Source organism: Typopeltis vanoorti, chromosome 1 (assembly GCF_054136105.1).
Source record: "Typopeltis vanoorti isolate ZY-2024b chromosome 1, IOZ_Tvanoo_1.0, whole genome shotgun sequence".
NCBI lineage: Eukaryota > Metazoa > Arthropoda > Arachnida > Uropygi > Thelyphonidae > Typopeltis > Typopeltis vanoorti.
This window is the reverse complement of record NC_143549.1, coordinates 178,527,484-178,549,931: the sequence shown is the minus strand read 5'-3', so window position 1 is coordinate 178,549,931 and position 22,448 is coordinate 178,527,484. Positions and strand designations below refer to the sequence as shown.

The 22,448-nt window shown below is 37.0% G+C and overlaps 1 protein-coding gene across 3 annotated transcripts in view; it reads left to right on the top strand.

Moving 5' to 3' along the window:
* The window catches only part of LOC150110672 (glucose transporter type 1-like), a 1,175,276-nt gene that overhangs the window by 323,662 nt on the left and 829,166 nt on the right, over positions 1-22,448 (top strand). For all 3 annotated transcript variants that reach the window (XM_090395569.1, XM_090395562.1, XM_090395554.1), the window contains exon 4: positions 1,110-1,207. In XM_090395569.1, coding sequence (XP_090251695.1) covers positions 1,190-1,207 — 18 coding nt within the window. In that variant the 5' untranslated portion in view covers positions 1,110-1,189. The remainder of the gene's footprint in view (positions 1-1,109; positions 1,208-22,448) is intronic.

The following is a 22,448-nucleotide window of genomic DNA, read 5'->3' as shown; positions in this document are numbered from 1 at the left end:
GAAAGACCTGTGCTCGAATTCCATTTAGAACGCGAAGAACCTTATGGACTTTTCAAGTGATGATCAGTTAGCTGTCCCCCTTCTCCAAAACTGTGATTTTTTTTCGTCCTGGAAAACAGGTAACCAGCTAGATTACCATAAACTACGATAAACACGTTCGCTCCAAAGCCTTTCTTCAGTGGTAATCCCAAGTATTGCCACCAATCTGTGTTTGAGGTGTGGTGCATTATCCTGCCTGAAATAAGCGACATAATCTGCAAAACTACGAGCATGAAGAGATGCACATAGTCAGCAGCAGGGTTACTGATCATTGCGCCACCAATCTACAATGATGCCTCGTGATATGATGAATCAGGTGATTCATAATACGTCCTCTCGACATTATCTTGACCTAGTGTCGTTGCAAAACAACGGGAAGTTAGATATATTCAGACCAAGCCGACGTTTTCCACTCCTTAAATGCCCATTGCTGTTGGTTCTCTGCCAAATGAACGCATACAACCATCCATTTGTTTTTAGCTAACAGGAGAGTAACCCGACGAGGTTTTGCTACAACCCATCTTCGAGAGAATCCAATCCGCTGTATGTTCTAATATGTTCATTTGCCGACTATTTTCATTATTCTGACTGCGACAAGCAGTTAGTGAGTATACTGCTTGTGCTACTTGGCTGGTCTGAACTTTCCATCTGAAATTTGAACTCTGAACTTTCCATCAAAGTTCAGAGTTGTCTCTGACAGCAAGAAATCGGCACCCTCTACGATACTCATCTACATAATTTCCACGACTGAATAAAAGTATTCACATGTACTTGCATTTTGGGCACCGTCTATTATACCCCGCCCACAGTTACCGAAGGTCGCGCTATTCATCTATTCCGTTTGAACCCTTCCCCCTATCCCTGTCTTCACTTTAGACAGGTTGGACTGGACATGCAACATCGTCTTTGATGCAGCGGGGGTTTCCATAGTCGTTGTATTTAATAAACTGTTATTAATTAACTGTAATTATATTCACTGAAAATTCTGCCCTTAATGAACACACTTATAGTAATTTCTAAAACAATATAAATCAGTGTTTGTTTATCAGAATTTTTTTTGTGTTTTTCAGGGTGATGCTGAGTTGGTAGCTGTGTCTTGGTGCTTGTAGAGCCTCGCTTGTGTTGGACTTGTCGCCTCCTCCATGCAAGCATGTCTTGCTGTCCTGAGGTAAGTTTACAAGCTTTCAAATTATTTCATTCGTATGAATCCATCTTGATGACGGATTACGAATATCCAACGAAGTTCGAGTTTTTAACACCTCGATATGTAATAAGTAATTTTAATAAGTTAAAAAAATATTATCGTCTTGAGATGCTTGATGGATAGATGATGCGACAATCCGGATAAACTTGGTGTATGGTTGGTGACTGAGCAAAGTCAACCAATGTGGGTCAGTGAATGACAATCGAAACAGTCAATGATAAAGTGAAAAAAATAATTGGAGTAAAAAAAATAATAAAAGTCGGTTACTTCAACGATATTGATGGCTCAGTTGCTATAATGTTAATGAAGTAGAATTCCATGAACTCATTTGAGCAAGAGCAGATTTCTACTGATGTCCTTTAACATCAGGGATCCTTTGGATCCTGTAGAGATGGATCCAAATCAGCAGACCAGCGTGACAAAATGAAAACAGAAATTTTTTCCAAATGTTTCCACTTTTATCTAAAGATAATTAGAATAAAATACTAATATATATTTCAGTGATATTTTTCTACTAACTAAAGAAACTTAAACCATTTCTTTTGGGTTTTCATTGAGCTGTGTCGCACGTGCACCAGTTCGAAAATGATATAGCCGTAAAATTTATCTTCGGACATTTCAAGAAACTTTTGTCCCATAAAATCATTTATCCATATGAACATTCAACACCAGCAGTGATTATGAAAATTGAACCAGACGTCAATTTTTGTCCTTCAGATCCTAATATATTTATATTTAATCGTTATCAACTCAAATATTTATTTATTTCAAAATCCTCAAACTTTGTATAAATATTCCCCCCCCCCCTATATACAGTAAATATTAAAAGGCCATTTATTTTTATAATTCTAATAGTTCTGGGATTTTACTCACTTGACACTTGGACTGCTTTGAGAACTTCTTAACCATTGCGTCGCTTAAAAAAATGCTGACATAAAACGTGTTGTTGAAGCAGAATTATGAAATGGTAGAAAAAAAAAAGAAAGGAAAAAACATGCATTGCATCGTATAGAATCATTCACAAAGGAAGGTAGTGGATAAAGTATGTCCACTTTTAAATGCTCAGCAAATTAGAATTAGTAGCAGTAAATTCAAGCAATCAAATATCGATATTGAAAAAAAAAAAAAAAAAAACGTGAATTATCTTTTTCTTCCTATAAAATTATGGGATATACGGTATTGATTCATCATCACAAATAATCCCCCTTCCCAAATAAACATCGGATACTCTTACGTAAAGAACATCTCATCATCGAGAATAATCTTGACAGCATATTCGCTTAAAAGGTTTCTTTTTCGATTTCATTGCATATGCAACTATTGTTGTGGCTTTTACATTTTCTGTTATGTGTCATATCAACAAATCAAGAGAAAAAAAAACTCGTCTTTGATATACATTGTTAATACATAGCTTGTAGTTTCTATTGGGCTTTATATCCCAAGTTGTCTGTTCAATCGGCTTACGCCTTTATTTAATTTAACCATGAAGCTGACACGCGCGACATCTGCAATTAATTCGGTGGCGGTGTTTTGACAAGCATTGCACGTGTTATAGCGTCACCCACACCGTATCTTAAGACATTTAATAAAAGCTGGATGACTGCAATCAGCCATAAAGTAGGTAGCGGCTATTAGTCGTAAAAGGAGCCCACCATGGATTACTATGACGTATACTACCAATGAAAGTTGCAATTTGAAACGCTATAATGTAACTTTTTTTTTTACATATATAATAAATTTCCATCATAGTCATTAAACGCGTGGCATGTGTAATAGAGAAAAGTTCAGATTTTTAAAAAAATACTTCAAAAAATTATTAGATGATAAGATATTTAGTTTGGAAATGCAACAATAGACTAAAGCAAAAATGAGTAACTTTTTTATAACCATGTTGAATATTGGAATGAGGGGGGGGGCTTAAAAAGAAAACTGGCACTGAAATGCTTACAAATATCGTAAAAATCAGTTTAGTCATTGAAAGTTCAAGAATTTAGCTGTCATATGTATTAGTCATAAAAGAGAACGATATTTACGAGGGTGGTCTGAAAAGTTCTCGGCCTCGACCATAGATGACAACACCATCGGCAAGATTTTTTTTTTCTAAGTTGGTACATCTGTCGTAAGCATCCGGGTGAAATTGCAAGTCATTCTATCAAGTAGTTTGTTTTATACAGCTGTCTGAAGCAAAAGTGTTGTCTGTATCCCTTGAAATGGATAAAATTGAGGATCGTGACGTTATAAAATTCTTTGTAAAAGAAGGTTTAATGCCTAAATAAATTTATTCGAAGTTCATAAAAGTTTAAGGCCACTCTTTTCCTTTGTTTTCGACAATAAGAAATAGATTACCGAGTTTAAACGTGGCCGTACCAGCCTTGAAGATGATCCAAGTGAAGGACGTCCAAAAAGTATAACATCAGAAATCATTCATCAAGTGCACGATATGGTATTGGATGATCGGCTAGTCAGAGTGCGTGAAATTGCTGAGAATAAAGGCAATTCAAAAGAACGTGTCATTCGCATGAAGAATTGCATATGAAAAAGCTTTGCGTAAGATAGGTGCAGCGATATTGCTCACCGCAGATCAAAAACGCACTCGCATGAAAATCTCTGAACAGTGCGTAGAGCGTTTTAACACGAATAAAACTGATTAAGCGTCGATTTATTACTATGGATGAGATTTGGAGTCACCATTACACACCAGAATCCGAACAGCAGTTAAAACAGTGGACAGAAGCCGGTTGTTCAGCGCCAAAGAAGGCAAAGTCGGTTCCATCAGCAGGAAAGGTCATGACATCGGTGTTTTGGGATGGTAAAGGCGTTTTTTTTTTTTATTAATTATCTTGAAAAGGGTAAAACAATAACCGGGGAATATTATTCCGATCTTTTAACCAGATTAGACGAAAAAAATTGTGAGAACACACCCGGTTTGCAGAAGAAAAAAAATTATCTTTCATCAGGACAATGCACCTGCCCACTTTGGCAATGGGAAAAACTTAAGGGATCTGCAGTATGAATTGTTGGAACACCCACACTATTCCCCAGATTTGGCTTCGACTGACTGCTATCTCTTCCCAAAATAAAACTCTCCTCGCTGGTCAGCGTTTTTCTTCGAATCAAGAGGTAATTGCAGCTGTAGAAGGGTATTTTGGCAGATCTTACTGAGAACCACTGTAGGGACGGGATAATGGCGCTGGAGCATCGCTGGAATAAATGTGCTAGTCTTAAGGGAGATTATGTTGAAAATTAAAAATAATTTTGAATTTATAAATTCGTTTTTTCATTGTTAGGCTGAGAACTTTTCAGACCACCCTCGTATATAATTCTTTAATTCCAAACAATCCAACCCAGCTCCAGACAGGCAGGTTACCACAAGACTGAGATTACATTGTAAGAGCCAGTTAACCACGCTACCGGACAAGATCTATAGACGTCAAATTTATGATGGATACGAAGTGCATATTAACATTTTAATACCATTAGTATTACATTGAAATATATGATGGATACGAAGCGTATGGGGATGCACATGAAGCTATGTGTATACGGTATCAAGAAACATATGAAATATTCGAAGATTTTCACCACAAAGCTAATATTTCGAACCTCATAACAAAACTAGTCACTTACCTACTTGGAATACGAAATAACTCTTGTTACTCTTTTTTGAAATTTTCAATGTTTTTTTATTCTTTTTTTGAAGATGTGAACGATACCAGCACTTCTATAAGTAAATACGTCATCAATTTCTTCTGTGGGATTGATTTTTCAGACACATTCTCGGCCTGGATATTGATGTGTGTGTGTTTATAGTTATGTTAATTAAAATTATGTTCATAATTTCTTTTTTTCTGTGCATTTGATTGGCTAAGTTTTAAGTCGGCTAATCTTAACTATTCTCCTATTTCATCAAGCGATAGTGAAACAGAAGAGTCGGCTAAACCAATAGCAAGAAAGTGAGTTGCTCTAAGAACACAAGGTTAAAGAATAATTCAAGCACTGTCAACACCTTAAGATTTTCGGGGATCAATATTGATCCGTATTCTTATAACGTGTTTTTGGCAAGAAATCAAAAAAGACATTATGTACATCACATTCGGTATGAAAGGGCAAACTTTGCTCAGATAATTAATGTTTTGAGATTTCTCGGAAACTAAACACGTTTTCTAAGAAATATGCCAAAACTATTTAAGATGAGGATAAGAATATCACCGAGTAGGAATAACTATAGTCAGTAAATAATCTTGAATATTCAGAACTGTAAATATTACCTACAACTTCTGAAGATATTGATGACTTAGAGAAGTGCTCCAAAAGTCTGACCGTTTATTTAAAAGAAACTGTCAGTTTTTTCTTATAGAGTTACATCTGAAGGACGAAAATAAAGACAGAAATGATGCAAATAAAGAAACAATTAATACTTCAAAGAGAAGAAGAAGAAAAGAGAGTATGATTGCTGGAGTAAACTTGCAAGAATCTTTCCTAATAATAAAGGCTATTTTTTTTTTTTTTTTCATTCATGCGCTGTCTGTGATTAGGGTATTATGGAACGTGAATTGTTTTCATCCTTCAGGTATAACTGGTTTTATTTTAGGATGATTTTTTGTGTTATTATTTTAATTCTCAATCGTGTTTCATTATTTATCTCTTGCTGGGTTTCTTTAATTGAATACTATTGCAAAACAAAGAAAAATGCTAAAATTTCAAGGAATTAATTGGATCCATTTTGAAGGGGGGAATTTAGAATTCAAAGATCTGCGAATCATGTGCAACTAAGATGGATTCCCAGAGAAATTTTACGAACTTTTGTTAGTACTCACTAAAGACTATATGAAATATGAGGCATTTTTTGAGTAATTTAGAGTTTAGAAGCTTACAGTTATTGGTTTATTACCTTGAACTCTTATAGAGAGAGACTTTGTGGTGCAGATTGCGATGCTTTTTTTTATTAGAAAGATGTGGGTTGAAATTCTGTCTAGGACACAACAAACCTTTATAAAGGCTTATCAAGTGAGGGTGAGTTATCCGGTGTCATATGGTGATTAAAGAAATTTTCCTTCCGAAAACTGTTTTTTTTTCATTTCCCAATCAGAGATCAGAGAAAGCACCCACTGGCTAACATAACAGACTACAGCAGCACTAAGTACATTATCAAGACATTAATTACTTTTATATGAAACCAGGTTTTGATTTTGGCCGTGATAGACCACTCAGCCTGGCACGTCAAATCGTATGTGACATTATGAGATAAACCATTCTCCTCTAACTTTTCTAATGTAGTGTACTTGTTCTTCGTTACGAGGTCTTGTGCAGTTGTACGTGGACGACGAACCTCTATCAAGTAAGCAGCGAATGATGGTAAAAAACACAAGAGAAACTTGAAGTGATCAGTGGCATAATGACAATCCATTAAAACAGCGAGGCCGCATGCACCGCGCTTGTCCTGTTCTGCTTGTGCAGCTCTTTTAAGATAATGACGCCATCTTCTCGGTAGGATGGAAGTCATTCGGTAGCAAGGCAGATTACGTGACGTACTTATTTGTGCGTTCTTATCTAGCACGCTCCGAAAATCCACCCGCCGTTCCAGCATCATTGACACACCAACCTCCTTGTGTTTCCCGTTACCTTGGAAGCCCGTGTTTGTAGTTTATTTAAACCACCAACAGACCGGGTCGATAACTGTTAAGTGGTTGCCAGGTGCAAGGTGATAAAAGTGCTCAGCTCTACAGCGATTCTCCCCGCAAAGATGTAAAATTAACGCTCCGGTGGACTTTGCCCGGAGGCGTTGTACACAAATATCTGAACACAGCGCCATCTAATTGATTGTTTGCTGTGCACACCCTCCTCCTCCATTCCGTTAACAATAGAACACGGGGAATTCTTCCAGGAAGAACGAACAAACAGGAACGCCATTAGTTTTAATATCGCAACGGAAAACATTCACAGGATACTAGGAGGACCAAGTTTAATCAGGCCTGGTATGCTCTGTGGGAGGATACTGTTAATCAAACCTCCTCGACGGAAACTGTTCGCACCCTTTTGAGCCATTAGGCTTTATCAAGTCCTGATGAGGGGCTATGGATTTATAATTCGACTCCTAATTCGGTCGGCAAAGTTTTGAAACTTTTAAAAGTGGCTGGAGTTTAGTTGCGTGAGAAGGAAGACTGGCGTGTCTCAGACCATAAATCAGAATTTAAAATATCCGAGTTATGGATGGAAAGTAAGGTTAGAACAGAATCATTCTCAATGTTATCTACGTCCGTTTGTCGTGTTGCATTCTGAGATAAATTAACACCTTCCTTCCTACATAGTAATTGGCAATATCTTTTGGATTTATTTATTATTTAAGTTTTTCTATTCTCGTAATACCTGCGAAGTGAAGTGCCGTGAGAGGTAATTTCTCTAACCCTAAGTCTGCAGAAGAAAACGACCCTTATGAGTTTCGATGCAGATAACCCATGCAGAATCGGAACTTTTTCTCTAGAGGCCTTTTCCGATTCTGCATAGTTATCTTAAGTTTTATTTGTACAGTATTTCTCTCAAAAGAAACTCTGGATTTTAATTCCACACTCCACCGAAATCAACCATCAAATACACACGCAAATATCCACACAGGCGATACTGCTGCTTCCAAATGCTACTTAGGATTAGGAACATGGCTTTCCATCTATCACGCCGCGGGAATGCACGCAACCTTGCCCGTAGTGAAAGATGAAGACCGGCTGTTCGATTTCCAGGTTGAATGAATGCCCTTTGGAGATTCGTAGAGAATAAAAAGGCATTCGAGGATATATTTTTATTTATTTATTTATTCTACTCTCGCAGCCAAATTCTTAGAGGACGATGTTCCCTGAGGGTACAGTATTTTATCTGAATTGTGTAGTACTGTGCTCCCATAATCATCCTCAGTTAAGATGCAACCAATTCCGGTTTCACAAAGGACATAACTTATAATAAATTTATATAAATTCATAACTTATATGAAGTATCTCTTACACAAAATTTCACAACGTGAAGTTTTACCGTCCAAATAAGTTGGCATATTCTCCAGCTATCTTATGGAGATTGGATTACCGTGTGTCTTATTTTTTCCCTCATAATTTTGAAGAATACGGAGGTCAAACGTTATCAGTAAAACTTCTATTATTTATCATCCCCTTTATTATTTATACATCTTAGTTTCTTGTTCTAGAATAGTGATTCGCAACAAACCCTTGTTCTTTGCTGGTCAGGCGAGTGCGATGCATTATTCAGCTGTGGCTGTGCATAACACGATTTCCTTCAAAAAATGAAATACCACTCCGGTTGAATTCTTTCATAAAAGTGAGGAGATACGTCACGTCTTAACTATTAATCCAAATCCATAGCACTTCGCTATTCCAATACATCCGATGGAATTCGAAGAAAAAGAATGGATTAAGAAATTCGCAAAGTGAGAAGTTGTCTGCACTCAGCAATCATTCAAAAGCTGTAATGGCAGAATATCTTGGAATGGTGTGAAGTTGTTGAACGTAGGTTTGTGTCTTATGAATGGTACTGATGCTTATAGAAGGGCAGCCTCGATGTGCTTTTGCAGCTTAAGCTAAATGTTATCATTTGAACAATTAATGTGGATGAAGGCTTCCCCCTTTCATCTTTCCACTGATTTGACGGAGGAAGGCCAATGAGAAGATTAAATAATAATAATAAAAAAAATAGGAATTAGCTTTTCCTCTCTAAGTTATTGATTTTGGGGGATTTTTTTACTTTTTTTTAATATTCAAAATGCACCTAAGTTTCGGCTTTTCTGGGTCAGTTCATTCGTTCGCATTCGTGTAGTAATTGCGTTTTGGTTAGAACGATTTTGATGAGATTGAGAATTTGCGATCATTAATTAAAATTTGACGAACTATCGTAATTTTCGTTTAATTCGGACTGTTTCTAATAGACGGGAAAACGTTTCAAAGTTATACAAATTTATAACTGCTCTCTGATTGGTGCAATTAAAGCCAGCATTTACATCGCTATTAAAAGTTGTTTACTCATCTCAAATTCAGTTAAAACAAGATCACTTCGGGTAGCGAAAGTTGACAAAAAGAATTCAAACGATTGGGGGAAAAGTTCCAAATAACAATGAATAAATTTGTCTACTCTGAAGCTAAAAGCGGCCGTGAGTTTATTCTGTGACAACCCATGCCGTTGCAATACAAAAATGCTATTGCAAAATGCAACTTGATACGATTCTTTCGCATCTTCTTTTTCATATTTGTTAAATCACCACGTATTTAATTCATAATAATTTTTTGCAGTGTAAGGTAGCTTTTAAATACTCTTAGTAGGCTAAAGTCAGATAATCCGATTTCCTTGTTTTAGACACCTAGCATACAGCATTTTTCCAAGTCGCTTCTAACCGCCAGTACACAACGGGTAACAAAAGTCGGGTGCTACCTAAACACATTGATAAACATCCACATTATATCCTGTTTGTTGGAGAGCAGAGACAATAACCCTTCTTCGTTCAACCAGGCCACCGAATCTATACTGTGTAATGATCTCACGAGGACTGAGCATTTTGCGCTTTCCTCAGTTATGAGTTCTCAATACCCCATTTCATCACAGCTTCTGAAGAAGATACTTCTGCTAATTCCTGAAGAATGATTACTAATAAAGAGGAAGTCTTCAGTTCATTTTTCTCATATTTTCAATCCACTTTAACTATAGAACTGGTTGCATCTCGTTACTCAAATATAGCTTGGATAATGAATATTAGTATTTATCCGATAATTTATCCGACATTTACAAATCTCAATTGAAAAATTTGCAAAAGCGTTTTTACTGCATAAGTGAATGGACTTCGAATTTTAATAAACTACAGCTTATTTAAAGAAGTTGACAATTTTTTCTGATCAAGTTATCACCTGAACAATTGCAATTCGATTGGCAAATGGAACTGCAATAACTGCCTCCCCATCTCTATATTAGTATTTATTTTTTAACTATTTTTGTAAAGCTAACTATCATTTCGGTTAATGATGCAAAACTCTACACCTTCGAAGCTACGACTGCTTGATTTATCAAAATTAATTATCTTCTCAGTTTCATTTTAATTCTTCTTTCGTACTTTTCGTTGTCATTTATGCCTTAAATACGTTGTACTCATCTCTCAGTTTTCTTTTTTCTCCACAAGAGGAACTTCATAATCATCAATTATAACTTTTTTATATTAATCTTATTTTTATAATAATATTGATTAATTGAACTTTATTATAATATAAATAAATAAATAAATAATAAAACTCTTATTATAACTATAAATAAATAATAAAACTAACTATATATGAGCCTGTGTAGCTAGTGGATGTGGCGTTTGCATACCACGGCGCTTGATCGCACGAAGGAAGACTTTGTTTCGAATCTAGTTGACGACTAGAGGAAATTTTTCTAAGCCTTTCTTCGACCGGTTTTAGAGTTAGTCGATCTCTGGCACGGGTAAGCAGTTTTTTTCTCCCAGAAACTCAGGTTTTTCGTCCCGTAAACTCGAGAAAATCGACCGTAGAATCCACACTCTTTTCAGGCATTAAATATATTGTGTTAGGGTTAGGGACCACGAGATGGCGGCACTTGTTGAGCCGTCTCTCTTCACTGCGTGCCGCTTAATTAGTGATAGCCTTGGACCAGCTGTCTCTGATTGGGTGCCAGTGGAGATTGAACTGCCCAGTTAGTCTCCGAAAGTTAGGGCTAAAACGCCTCGCCTACTCCCTATACGGGAATAAAAGGCGTTAGCTGATTTTTTTATTATAGTTTCTTTTTCTTCTTCCTAACATGGAATTTAGGTCAAGTGGCCTGTTCCCGTCTCATGCCATCTCTTTCTTGGTCTTCCGATTCTTCTTTTTCCACTTATTTTGTATCTGTATAATATTTTTGGTAGTCTGCTGTTGTCCATTCGATTTAAATGTTCTAGCCATTTTTGTTTATACTGTCTTACGTAGTAATTAATTAGTTATTTTCAGGGATTCTAAGATTTCTTCATTTGTCTTGTGGCCCCACTTAGTATATCCAGTTGTTTTTCTGAGTAACTTTATTTCTGCTGTTTGAATGCATCTTTCATCTTTCCTTTTTATGGTCCATGTTTCGCTTCCGTATAGTGGAGTTGGTTTTGACAAGACATTATATAGTCTGATTCTAGTGTTTTTTTTTGTACCAGGGATGGCTTAAATATATTATTTATTATGCCATTTATTTTTGACAAAGTTTGATATTTTAGTGTCTGTCTTTTTCTTCTTCGTATCCCAAGTATCTGAAAGTGTTTACTTGTTCTAGTATTTCATTATCTATCACTATTTTACTTCTTATTGTGTTATCTCCTTTGAATTCCATTGTTTTTTTCTTTAGATATTGTCATATTATATTGTTTTGAGATATCATTTAATGATTTTAATGATATTTGTAAATCATCTTCTGATGTAGCTAATACTAGTTGTTCATATGCAAATAGTAGTGTATCTATCTTCATTTGCGAGGTCATTTGTATACCAAATGGGTTATACTGTTTCCATATATATATATATATATATATATATATATATTGAAAAGCAGAGGTGAGAGGGTTCATCCTTGTCGTACTCCTCTTTCCATTCTGAAATGTGTTCTAATTTAACTGCTATTTTATTTCCTGTATATATTTCTTTAATGGATTGTAAAAGTTGGTTTGGTATATTAAAATCGGCTAATATTTTAAACAATTTGTGTCTACTAATTTTGTCAAAGGCTTTTTAACAATCAATGAAGGCCACGTGTGTTTCTTTTTCAAATTCTCTTCTCTTTTCTATTAATAATTTTAAAGTAAAAATTGGATCTATGCAGCATCGGCCTTTTCGGAAACCATTTTGTTCTTCTAGTAGCTTGTCCTCTACAATACTGCTCAGTTTTTCTTTTAATATTCCTGCATATATTTTATATTCTGTTTTCAGCAGACTAATTGATTTTTTTAAAAGCTATTATAACATTAATCTGATTTTTAAAGTACTTTGTTCTATCCGAACGGTAAGTGCTAAATCAACTCTGACTAAATATTTATAAATTATGAGAATTGAAAACAGTAATATATCACTGTCTCCTTGCTCGCCAATTCACGATCATTGACGACTGCATAAAAATAAATCCATTTACCTGTTTGTGTATGGAAATATATAATAGTTGGTCATACAACCTACAGATGGCATTGAATTTTTTTTTCCAAGGAGAATTTGGCTCATTACACTCAAGTTTCATTTACACTGGCGTGGTTTTCTTTCTATCCCTCAAATGCCACTTCTGAGGGAAGACTTAGGAATAGGGTAACCAGCAATCGAAGGTCTTAGCCTAATATTTGCCTGCTGCTTTTCAGTGCAACCATTTTCCTTTCAGTCTGACCGATTATAGATGGAGAAGGGAAACCGATTGTAGAGATGAAATCCGCGTTACCTCTTGTCTAAGACCACTAAAAGAACCTTTGCTCTCAAAAAAAAAATCTCGAAAATTCCACTCATAAAGGCAGAATTTAAATCCATGACTTTTTCACGAGGCAGTTACTTATGCAGAAACGACTCGAGCACGGTCCTGTAGCTTCGACCGTGCTGTTCAAACACGAGCTCTTGTAAAGTTGAGGGATTGTAGCCTTTAATACTATATTAAGTCTACAATTTGATGATCGAATTTTGCTATTAAGCTACTTATCCTGAAATAACTAGGACTTCTACAGTCTCTTGTGTCAAGCCATTATGACATTCAGCATTTTTTTTTAAATGAACGAAAGCAATTCTATTACAGTTAGCACGTCAAGTCCGTCTACTGAATTATCCGATCTCATATACGAGATGAAATAATCGCACTAAGTCAGACTATACAGTGCACATACCAATGTCGCTCTGGTTGGCGAGCGATTAAAACGGTAAGCGTTACCGCTGTTCAACCGCTAGGTCGCATCTGACTGCGGGAATGGATGTTTGTAAATCCTTCGAATAGAAAGATGAATCAGATGGTGTGAAACCGCCTCCCTATTTATTGGAGGCCTAAAGTGGATAAAAAAGTGCCGTGCTTGGAGTGTAGTGCAAGGTTTCTGGAGTATCTCATCCTTAGTTCGGGCAACAGTATTAATGTACGTTAGATCTATAACCTTTCGATGTACAACATTTTCCTAATCGCATGACTTTACTAACAACGTCAACAGTCATAGTTTGGTGGTAAGGTCTGATAGTTATTTTCCAAAATCTGATGAAAACAGATTTGAAATATCTGTTTCGTAACATGGTGTTTGCACTGAGGGACGATTGATAAAAAAAAAGTATGATCTTTATAATAAAGACATGATAATTTAAAAATATATGAATATGTAGCAGTTCATTATTAAAATAAGGGCTCGTCTATTCTTAGTTTAATACTGAAATGTTGCGAGTTCTAAGTTTATGGAGAGCTCAACTAAACAATTACGTGCTATTTGAGCGCCCTCTGCCTAATTTGTTAAAATGAAGAATGTAAAACAATATTAAAATAATAAGTGCTATATTGGATATTCACTGATTAGTTCTCTTGCTGGATTAGTCAAACGAATGTGTCCGTTTAGCTTAATGCATACAATAAAGAATAGCACGCAGTGATTGGGTCTCCTTTTTACAGGGCGAAGATGCAGAATTTCATTGACCTTTCCTACTATAGTGTAAAATCGAATATACATTCTGACTGCTGTCATGCTATAGCATGGCAGGAATCACATGCAAAAAACTGCAATTTTTTTTTTTTTGCGATCTTCAAAAGTGCTATTTTGTTAGTGGTCAAGAGATGGAGTCGGTAGTTACTGTCTGACAGAATATCTTTTTCCTACGCACATGAAATAATAGAGTACTGGACCGTGTATTCGAAGCCAGACTTTGAGAAATGAAACTTAAGTTCTGCATAGTTGCTTTGTTAATTTTAATAAATGCATCGTGAATATTTTCTGACTTATCCTCTTAATTTAAATATAAAGCAGGCCAAAATAATTAAGCAGGATGCTAACAAATGCTTAAAGAGTACTAATGAATTCTAACTTGACACTTCATGATGTACTCATCTAATGCGCGATAGCACAATATCTTTCAGCTATGCATTCCCATCTTAGGATAGATTCATATGAACCTTTCCAACTCACATTCTTTTGCTATATATTAGTCGCAGATCAAAATGTTCTGTTTCGGTAAGCACACATTAATGCAAGGGAAAAAAGCACGTAGAAACTCACACATAGGAAGTAGCCGCCGCGCGTGGGGAGGGGGAGGGGTCGTTACGTAGAAGCAAGAAGGTAGGTGCATGTGTAGTGTTCTTAATTTTCTCGGTAGGTGGTTTTTACAGTAAGCTAATTAATGAATGCTAACGAGCAGACATTCAGCCACCAGGCTGTTTACTGCTTCCCAAAATTAATTACTTCAATACACTTAATTACACAATTAATAGCTCTACTGAAGCTAGCGCATAAGTTGTCTTTAGTATCTTTTCTTCCATCGTGACTTAAGGACTTCAAGGGAAGCTATTGGATTTACCAATGGAAGGTAATTTACGAGTTGGACGTGGCCTTACAAGTTGGTAGTCGACAATAAAACAGTCTTTTAATTAGGCACACTTTTAAATAGATTGATGGTGGCCTCCATCTGTAAGTGGAAGGAGTACAATTACCACACTTTCAACCCCGGTTTAGCTTCGCATTGGAAAACCGCCTGCTACTGCAAATCTATTGGCTACATCATCATTAGAGCAGCAACCCATTAAGTTGTTTTTATCGCTTAAAGTTTGTAATTAGTCATCAATTTCTATTTGATTTTCATTGGAAGAAATCGTTCACTGCCAAGCAGATTTTTGTCATTGTTTGTATGTGCTGCACTCTCGCTAATTTGTGTGTCTGTAGGGAAGTTTACATTCCTCTGCCCTTTCTTTATATCATTGGATTCATCTTTCACTTGGTAGTGTTAACGAAAGTTTTTCTGAGGGTGTTCATGTCTCAGTAATTCTTTGGTGCTGAAATTTCCCTTCAGACCGTTGAAGGGAGAAAGAAACACACACACACACACACACACACACTGGGAGAGGAACTCTCTGGCGTGTGCTTTTGATCAAATGATTTAAAGATATGAACATCATGGAAAAAACTAAACAAAACTACGAGAATTACATTCTAAATTATTTATTATAGCGATTTTGGACTCGCAATCAAATAAATCTGCTAAGGTGAGGCCGTTTAATCCTAACTAGCTTTTAGAAACTAGGGATAACTAATTACAGATTGCAGGTCCAAGACTATCAATGATTTTAAACAACATTGGGGACGAGAGTACTGCAGAAATTTGTGGCCATCTCGTGGCCTGTGACACTATATTATTATCTGAAATATAGTGTAAGTTCTGTGGTCCATTTTTTCGAGTTTTGGATTAACACCTGAGTTTACAGAGGAAAGAGCACTACATCTTCCATGTGAAAATATAATTTGAACAGCATTTAACCGCTGCATGTGCTCATCTATTAAGTTTGATGGAAACATTACTTATGATGTATTTAATCTCAAACTCATAATAATTGCGCTTAAATTTAAATTAATGAACGGTTTGATCATTTAACATTTGCACCATATGCATATTAATAACGCATACTATACAGTAACCAACAGCTCTGTATCTGATGCATGTTCTGAAGTTATCCAGACTAATGTGACCGTACAAAGAATTAAAAACTTAGAGGATCTTCCTTATATTTCATTTAGTTGCTTCTACATATTCAATCGGTGTCTTTTCCAAATCTGTTTTGAACGAACTAAAGAAGTGGACAGACAAGAGCGCGCGAAACCAAATACAGAGATAGTGTTACGTTTTTGACCAAAAAACCTGCAGGAGGAGTTGAAGCCTTTGAAACTTTGAGCCTCCGTAGCTTAACAGGTATGAATAATACCTGTTAAGCTGCGATCTGGAACACGGATAACTTTTATCAGCTGAGTTAGCCCGTCTCATGCAGAGTGGAAGGGTTTTATTAGAGGAGTAATTACTTGGCGTTTAGTTCGCTTTACTTCTCTGGAAATTAGAAAAAACAATACAATAGAATACTCGGTAACCTGATAACCAAAAATTACTTAATCCTGTTTAGGAAATTTCAGCTTTCCTGTTTTGTACTTATCTACAGTGTTGCTGCCTGATTCTCTACTGTTAAATAGTATTAATGCATGCTATTACAGGACGGAAGAGTTAACTTTGAACAATAAAGTTGCTTTTGTGGTGAAGATTCTGTCGCTATGTATTGAACAAAATTCAGGCAGTGTAGTCTTATGTAATACTCCAGATTTTTCTAGCTGTAACTTTATCCATTAGAATCTGTTCCACTTGACTTGTTTTGGGAGTCTGTCTTACTGTATTTTCAATCGACTTACCTTGAATGCATATTGGAGCTTCCTCCTGCTGCAGTAATTGGACGGAAGTCTCACATCTGAGCACTTTCGAGTGGTGCATTTCAAAGAACACTGTCGTACTTCTGCTCTGTAATGCGACCTACAAAACTTCTGGACTGTTTTCAAGTGTATGAGAATGTCGAGTAATTGCGCATATGCTAGACTTCTTGAAACTTATTTTTATTTATTTATTTCTCCCCAGTTGCTTTAAGATTGCAAAGCAAATTCTTTGGGATATAACTCCCTGCTTAACTCTATTTACTTCATATTAATCATCGTTTGCAAAGTTCAGAAGAGAACGGTGCTCATTATTATCAAAAACACTAGCAAAACAGTATCTGTAATTATGGTGGTTTATAACAAAAGAACTGATGTGTGGTAGCTTTGTGGCAACGTTTCAGGTTCCATAATGCTACGGCCTGCAGAAGAAAAACCATTATGTGTTCGATAGTAATCGTCAACTGGAAATTACCGAGGCTTACAACGAGTTCTGAGTTAGTCAGTCTCTGAGGTGAAAGTTTAATTGTTCGTGATGAACTAAAGCTGATGATTTCTAAAATATTAGTTAAGGTTAAGGGAGATGACAAAGCGTTAGAAAATGTATTTATATTTATTTAATGAAAAGTTCTAACACTCACCACATTGATAATTATTGTTATTTATTATATCATTATTATAATTTATATTATTATTTAATTTGCCTTATACCAAGAAAATCAGAACTGTACACACACACACACACACACAGGTATACTATGCATACTAAAATACAACTTTTAACTATCAACTATCAACTTTACTGACTTAAGGGGTGAAGCAAAAGCTTTTCATATTCCCGGCTATCTTGAGAGAAACTGTGAGTGGAGAAAGTTTGAGCTAATTGCTCGCCCTGAGTGGGCTAGGAAATTAGTTGAAGTTTAGGATGGCTTTAGGTCTTTTATGTTTGAAATAATCCATTGCGTCATAATCTGCAGCCAGTTGGATCAGTTTGTTAGGGTGCACAGATGCTTTTGAGAAGAATTTTATTGCTATAGTCTGCATGAAAGTGTAAATATAGGAGACATTTGTGTCCTGATGTAGCCGGACAGTTTGGATGAACCACGAGACGCCCAGGATCATTCTGAGACATTTATTCTGGATACGTTGTAATTTGAGAATATTAGTATTTGAAGTATGACTCCAGGCCGGTGAAGCGTAGATGAGTATTGGACGAACCATCAGTTTGTATATGAGAAGTTTAATTCTGGTGCTCAGCTTACTGTTTCTGTTAATTAGTGAGTAGAGCTGGGCTATGGTTTTTGATGTGTTTGCACAGAGAGTCTTGATATGGGAGCTGAAAGTCAGTTTTCTGTCCAATATTACACCAAGATATTTGATTTCAGTTTTCCACGGAATTTTAGTGTTGAAAAGGAGACTGTGTTCTTTAGGAAGCACTGATCTTCTAGAGAATAGGACGGCTACGCTCTTCAGGGGATTCAACTGGAGTCGCCATTTGGAGAAATATTGTTCGATTAGCAGTAGGTTTTCTTGCAGTTTCTTAATGGCTAGGTGAAGCTTTAAAGATCTGGCCAATAATGCTGTATCATCAGCGTATAAAGCTTTAATTGAAGATAATGGGTTGTGCGGTATATCATACAAATATAAGGAGAATAGATTGGTGCTAGTAAAGATCCTTGTGGAACTCCAGCCAAGATGTGTTTTTGTGTCGAGACTACCCCACACTTCCTGACTTGCATGCTCCTATCGTAAAGGTATGCCTTTATAAGATGAATGATTCCGATTGGTACACCAGATGATATCAGTTTGTATAGCAAATCATAATGCCAAACCTTGTCAAATGCACTGGCTATGTCAATGAAAACAGCCCCAGTGAATTGACGCCAGTTAAAACCCGTGATGATGTGTTCCACTAATCTGTGTATTTGTTGCGTGGTGCTATGCGATTGTCGGAATCCAAACTGCTCCTCAGGCAGGATATTTAGTCAGAGTACTGAATCTTGGAGTCTGGTAAGAATTACCTTCTCGGCAATTTTGCCGAGATTTCAGATGAGGCTGATTGGTCTGTAATTTTGAGGCAATCTGGATCTTTTCCAGGTTTATGGATCGTATTATGTCAGCCAGTTTCCAGTAGGAAGGGAAATGTTTATAGTGAAGGATGGAGTTAATTATATTTGTCAGATAGACAAATATAATTAAGCTTTATTACTTTGTTAGAGATACCTACGGGTCCAGGAGCCTTTTTGTTCTTGAACTTCTTAATAATAGCATATATTTCAGCAGCTGAGGTGGGTTCAATTTGAGTGGAATATGTGAGAGCAGAATTCAGTGAATATCTGACATTACGGTGGATCTTGTATATATGATTAAAATTGAGGTCATCGTATGCAGGTTTACATTGTTTTTCAAGATGATTTGCTATTGCTCCAGCTTTATCAGTGTGGATGAAACCTGAATCTGTTTGGAAAGAGGGGGAAGAGGTTTATTTCTGTTTTTAATCTTTCGGATGAAATTCCATATGGAGTGGGTTATCAGTAGAGATAGAGGTCAGTTTTTCTTCCCTGAGTTGAGTTCTATGGACTGCGAGGACATCTCTCACTGCAGAGTTGAACCTGTTCGAGATCCGTTTGTCTTGCGGCGCCCTGGTGTTGTGGTATCTTTTTCTTCAATTTTTCAAGGTTTCCCAATTTTAACCGTATTGGGTTATGGTCTGATGACAGATCGTTAATCGTCATTAAATTGTATTGGAATCTGATGTGCTGCAGTATGGCTATGTCCAACATATCAGCCCGACCATAAGTGTTGTGATGGGTGGGGTCAGCGGGACCTATTACATGAAGGTTGTTGAAACCAGCATAGTATTGTAGTATCTGTCCATTTTTGTTGGTGGAACGGCTATTCCAGGTTGAATGCTTGGCATTTAAATCACCTACCACAATGATAGGCTCTCCGGTATCGAATAAGGCGTTCAAATCTGAGAATAATAATGATTTTTGTGAAGGATGATATGCTGCGAAGATTTTTAATTTACTCGTGAGAATCTCAATGCCGGTGACCTCGAGATTGGTGGTAGGAGGGATGTTTATGGAGCGATTAGAGATGAAATTTTTAATGAAAATTGGCGTGCCTCCTCCTCTGTGGGATAGTCTATCAGCTCTGTACAGTTGGTATCCACAAATTTTGGGGTTGTCTAAAGATCTTAGGTGCATCTCATTTAGTAAAAGGACATCTGGCTGATGTCTTTGAACGAAATTTTGAAGTTCTAAAATCTTACTCCTCAGGCTGTTCGTATTCCACGTAATGATCTCTAGAGATTCTGGTTTTAATTTGTTACTGTTCATTAGTGAGCGCTGAAATAATGGCTTGTGTGTGTCCTTCAGAAATCTGTTAGTAGAACTTTGTGAAGGGTTGGATCTGCTAAAATCCTACAGCATATTTGTGAGAGAAGAGGTAATGATAGCTGTCAGATTTGTGTGCGGTGTTTTCTGTTTACGGGATGACTGTTTAGGACGAGTTACATCCGCATATGTCCTAGATTGTTGTTGTTGCGGACTCTTTTGGAAACCCCTGGCTTCGTCTGAAGGGCGTCTGACCTTTTATATTGAACTTCAGGAAACTGATGTAGTTTCTGACATATGTGTGCTGAGTGAGGAAGAAAATGTTTCTGCTTCTGATTTTCTATTTCTTGGATTGTGAGCACATCCTTTGTAATTAGCAGTATGAGGACCGCCATAACTGGCACATTTAGCCGGGGTAGATTTTGGTTTAGTGCATGTATTTGTTGGGTGGACGACCCCACATTTTAGACATCTGAATTCAACCCTGCACATCTTCTGGGCATGGCCAAATCTTTGACATCTGTGGCACTGCCCTGTTGAAGCTCTTTTTCTTAGTGGTTCTATAGTACTTTTTAGTCCACAGATGGACGTCAGATCATATATGTGTTTATAAGCTCGACTGATCTCAATTAGAACCAGTGACATTGGAGTCTTGTCTGTTTTGGTCATTCTACTGACCTTAACGGGTGGTAGGTCTTGCTGGTGTAGATCCGCAGCCACTTTTTCTTCCGAGACACCTCTGATTACTACCTTGAGGTTTCTTTCTGATCCTAGTGAAAAGGTGTGATACTGTATATCTTTGGCATCCAATTCACCAGTCAACCTTCGATAATCCATCACTAAGCAGGGCTGTATTTTAATACCTTCTGTGACATTCTTTGCTTGACTGTATGAAATCTTTAAATTGGGCATCATTGTCCTTAGGAGCATCCATTTTTTTCTTTTCTCGCAGAATAATCGGAGGTATCTTTTCCCTTGAGGAGAAAGGAGAGTCGGGTCAGGACCGTCTTCTTCCATTCTATCCGCTTTGGGTGGTTCAGAGGCTGCAGTTTTGCGTTTTGTGCGAGCGCGAACCTCCTGATAATCGCTGTGATCTGCAATGGAATTGTCATCAGTAGTTGTTTCTATTACGCTGGTGCTATCTTGATGGATACTGGGAAGTTGAGGGTCATCTGAATCACCCTCTTTTATTTGATGAATTACGACTTTACCTGGCCATTTAGTGCGCAGTAGATTGCCTTTTGACAATTCATATTTATGTCTTTAGGGGTGAAGCAAGATGGTTTTCATATTCCCCGCTATCTGTTGTGGTTTCAGTGAGGGTAAAATTTATGAGCAGTTTGCTCGTCCCGAATGGGCATGGAGATTATGCATCGCTAGAGGAGGCTAATATAGCTTTTGGTCTTCTATATTTGAGTATGTCCATTGGATCGTATGCTGCAGCTTGCTGAACCAAATCGTTGGGGTGTGTGGACATCTTTAGGAAAAACTTGGATGCTAAGGATTGTAGAAGAGAGAAAATACAAGGAATATTTATATCTCTATGAAGTTGATTGTTTCTAACATACCACGGGGCATTCAGAATCATTCTCAAGCACTTGTTCTGCACGCGTTGTATCTTGATAATGTTAGTATTTGAGATGTAGCTCCAGGTTGGAGAGGCATAGGTGATTATAGGACGAATCGTCATCTGGTATAGCTGCAATTTGATTCTGTTGCTGAGCTTGCTATTTCTATTAATCAACGGATAGATCTGAGCTATGGCTTTAGATGCCTTTGCGCACGTAAACTTGATGTGTTGGTCGAAAGATAGCTTTTTGTCGAGAATTACACCCAGGTAATTTGTTTCTGTCTGCCAGGGAATTTTAGTATTGAATAGTAACACATCTCCTGCAGGAAACATTGGCCTTTTTGAGAAAAGAATGGCTGAGCTTTTCTGGGGGTTGACTTCCAATCTCCATTTGGAGAACCAACCCTCCAGCTTTAGGAGGTTTCTTGAAGCTTTCTGGTAACGAAATGGGGTCGGAGAGATCTGGTTAGTATTGCTGTATCGTCTTCATACAAGGCCAAAATGGAAGACATCGGATTGTGCGGGATGTCCGACATATATACAGAAAACAGCAATGGAGCCAGTAGGGTTCCCTGAGGCATTCCATCAAAGATACAGCATTGGGACGATGTAGAACCATTGATTTTTACTTGTACTGATCTATTCTGAAGATATGAATGGATTAGATGAACCATTTTTAGTGAGGTACCGGCTGAGATAAGTTTGTGTAGGAGTCCAAAATGCCAGATTTTGTCAAATGCTTTGGATAGGTCTAGGAAAACAGCTCCTGTGTACTGGTGCCAGTCATAGCTGGTGGTGATGTATTCGATAATTCTGTGGATTTGCTGTGTAGTACTATGGTGTTGCAGAAAACCAAACTGTTTTTTAGGGAGGATGTTTAGGTCA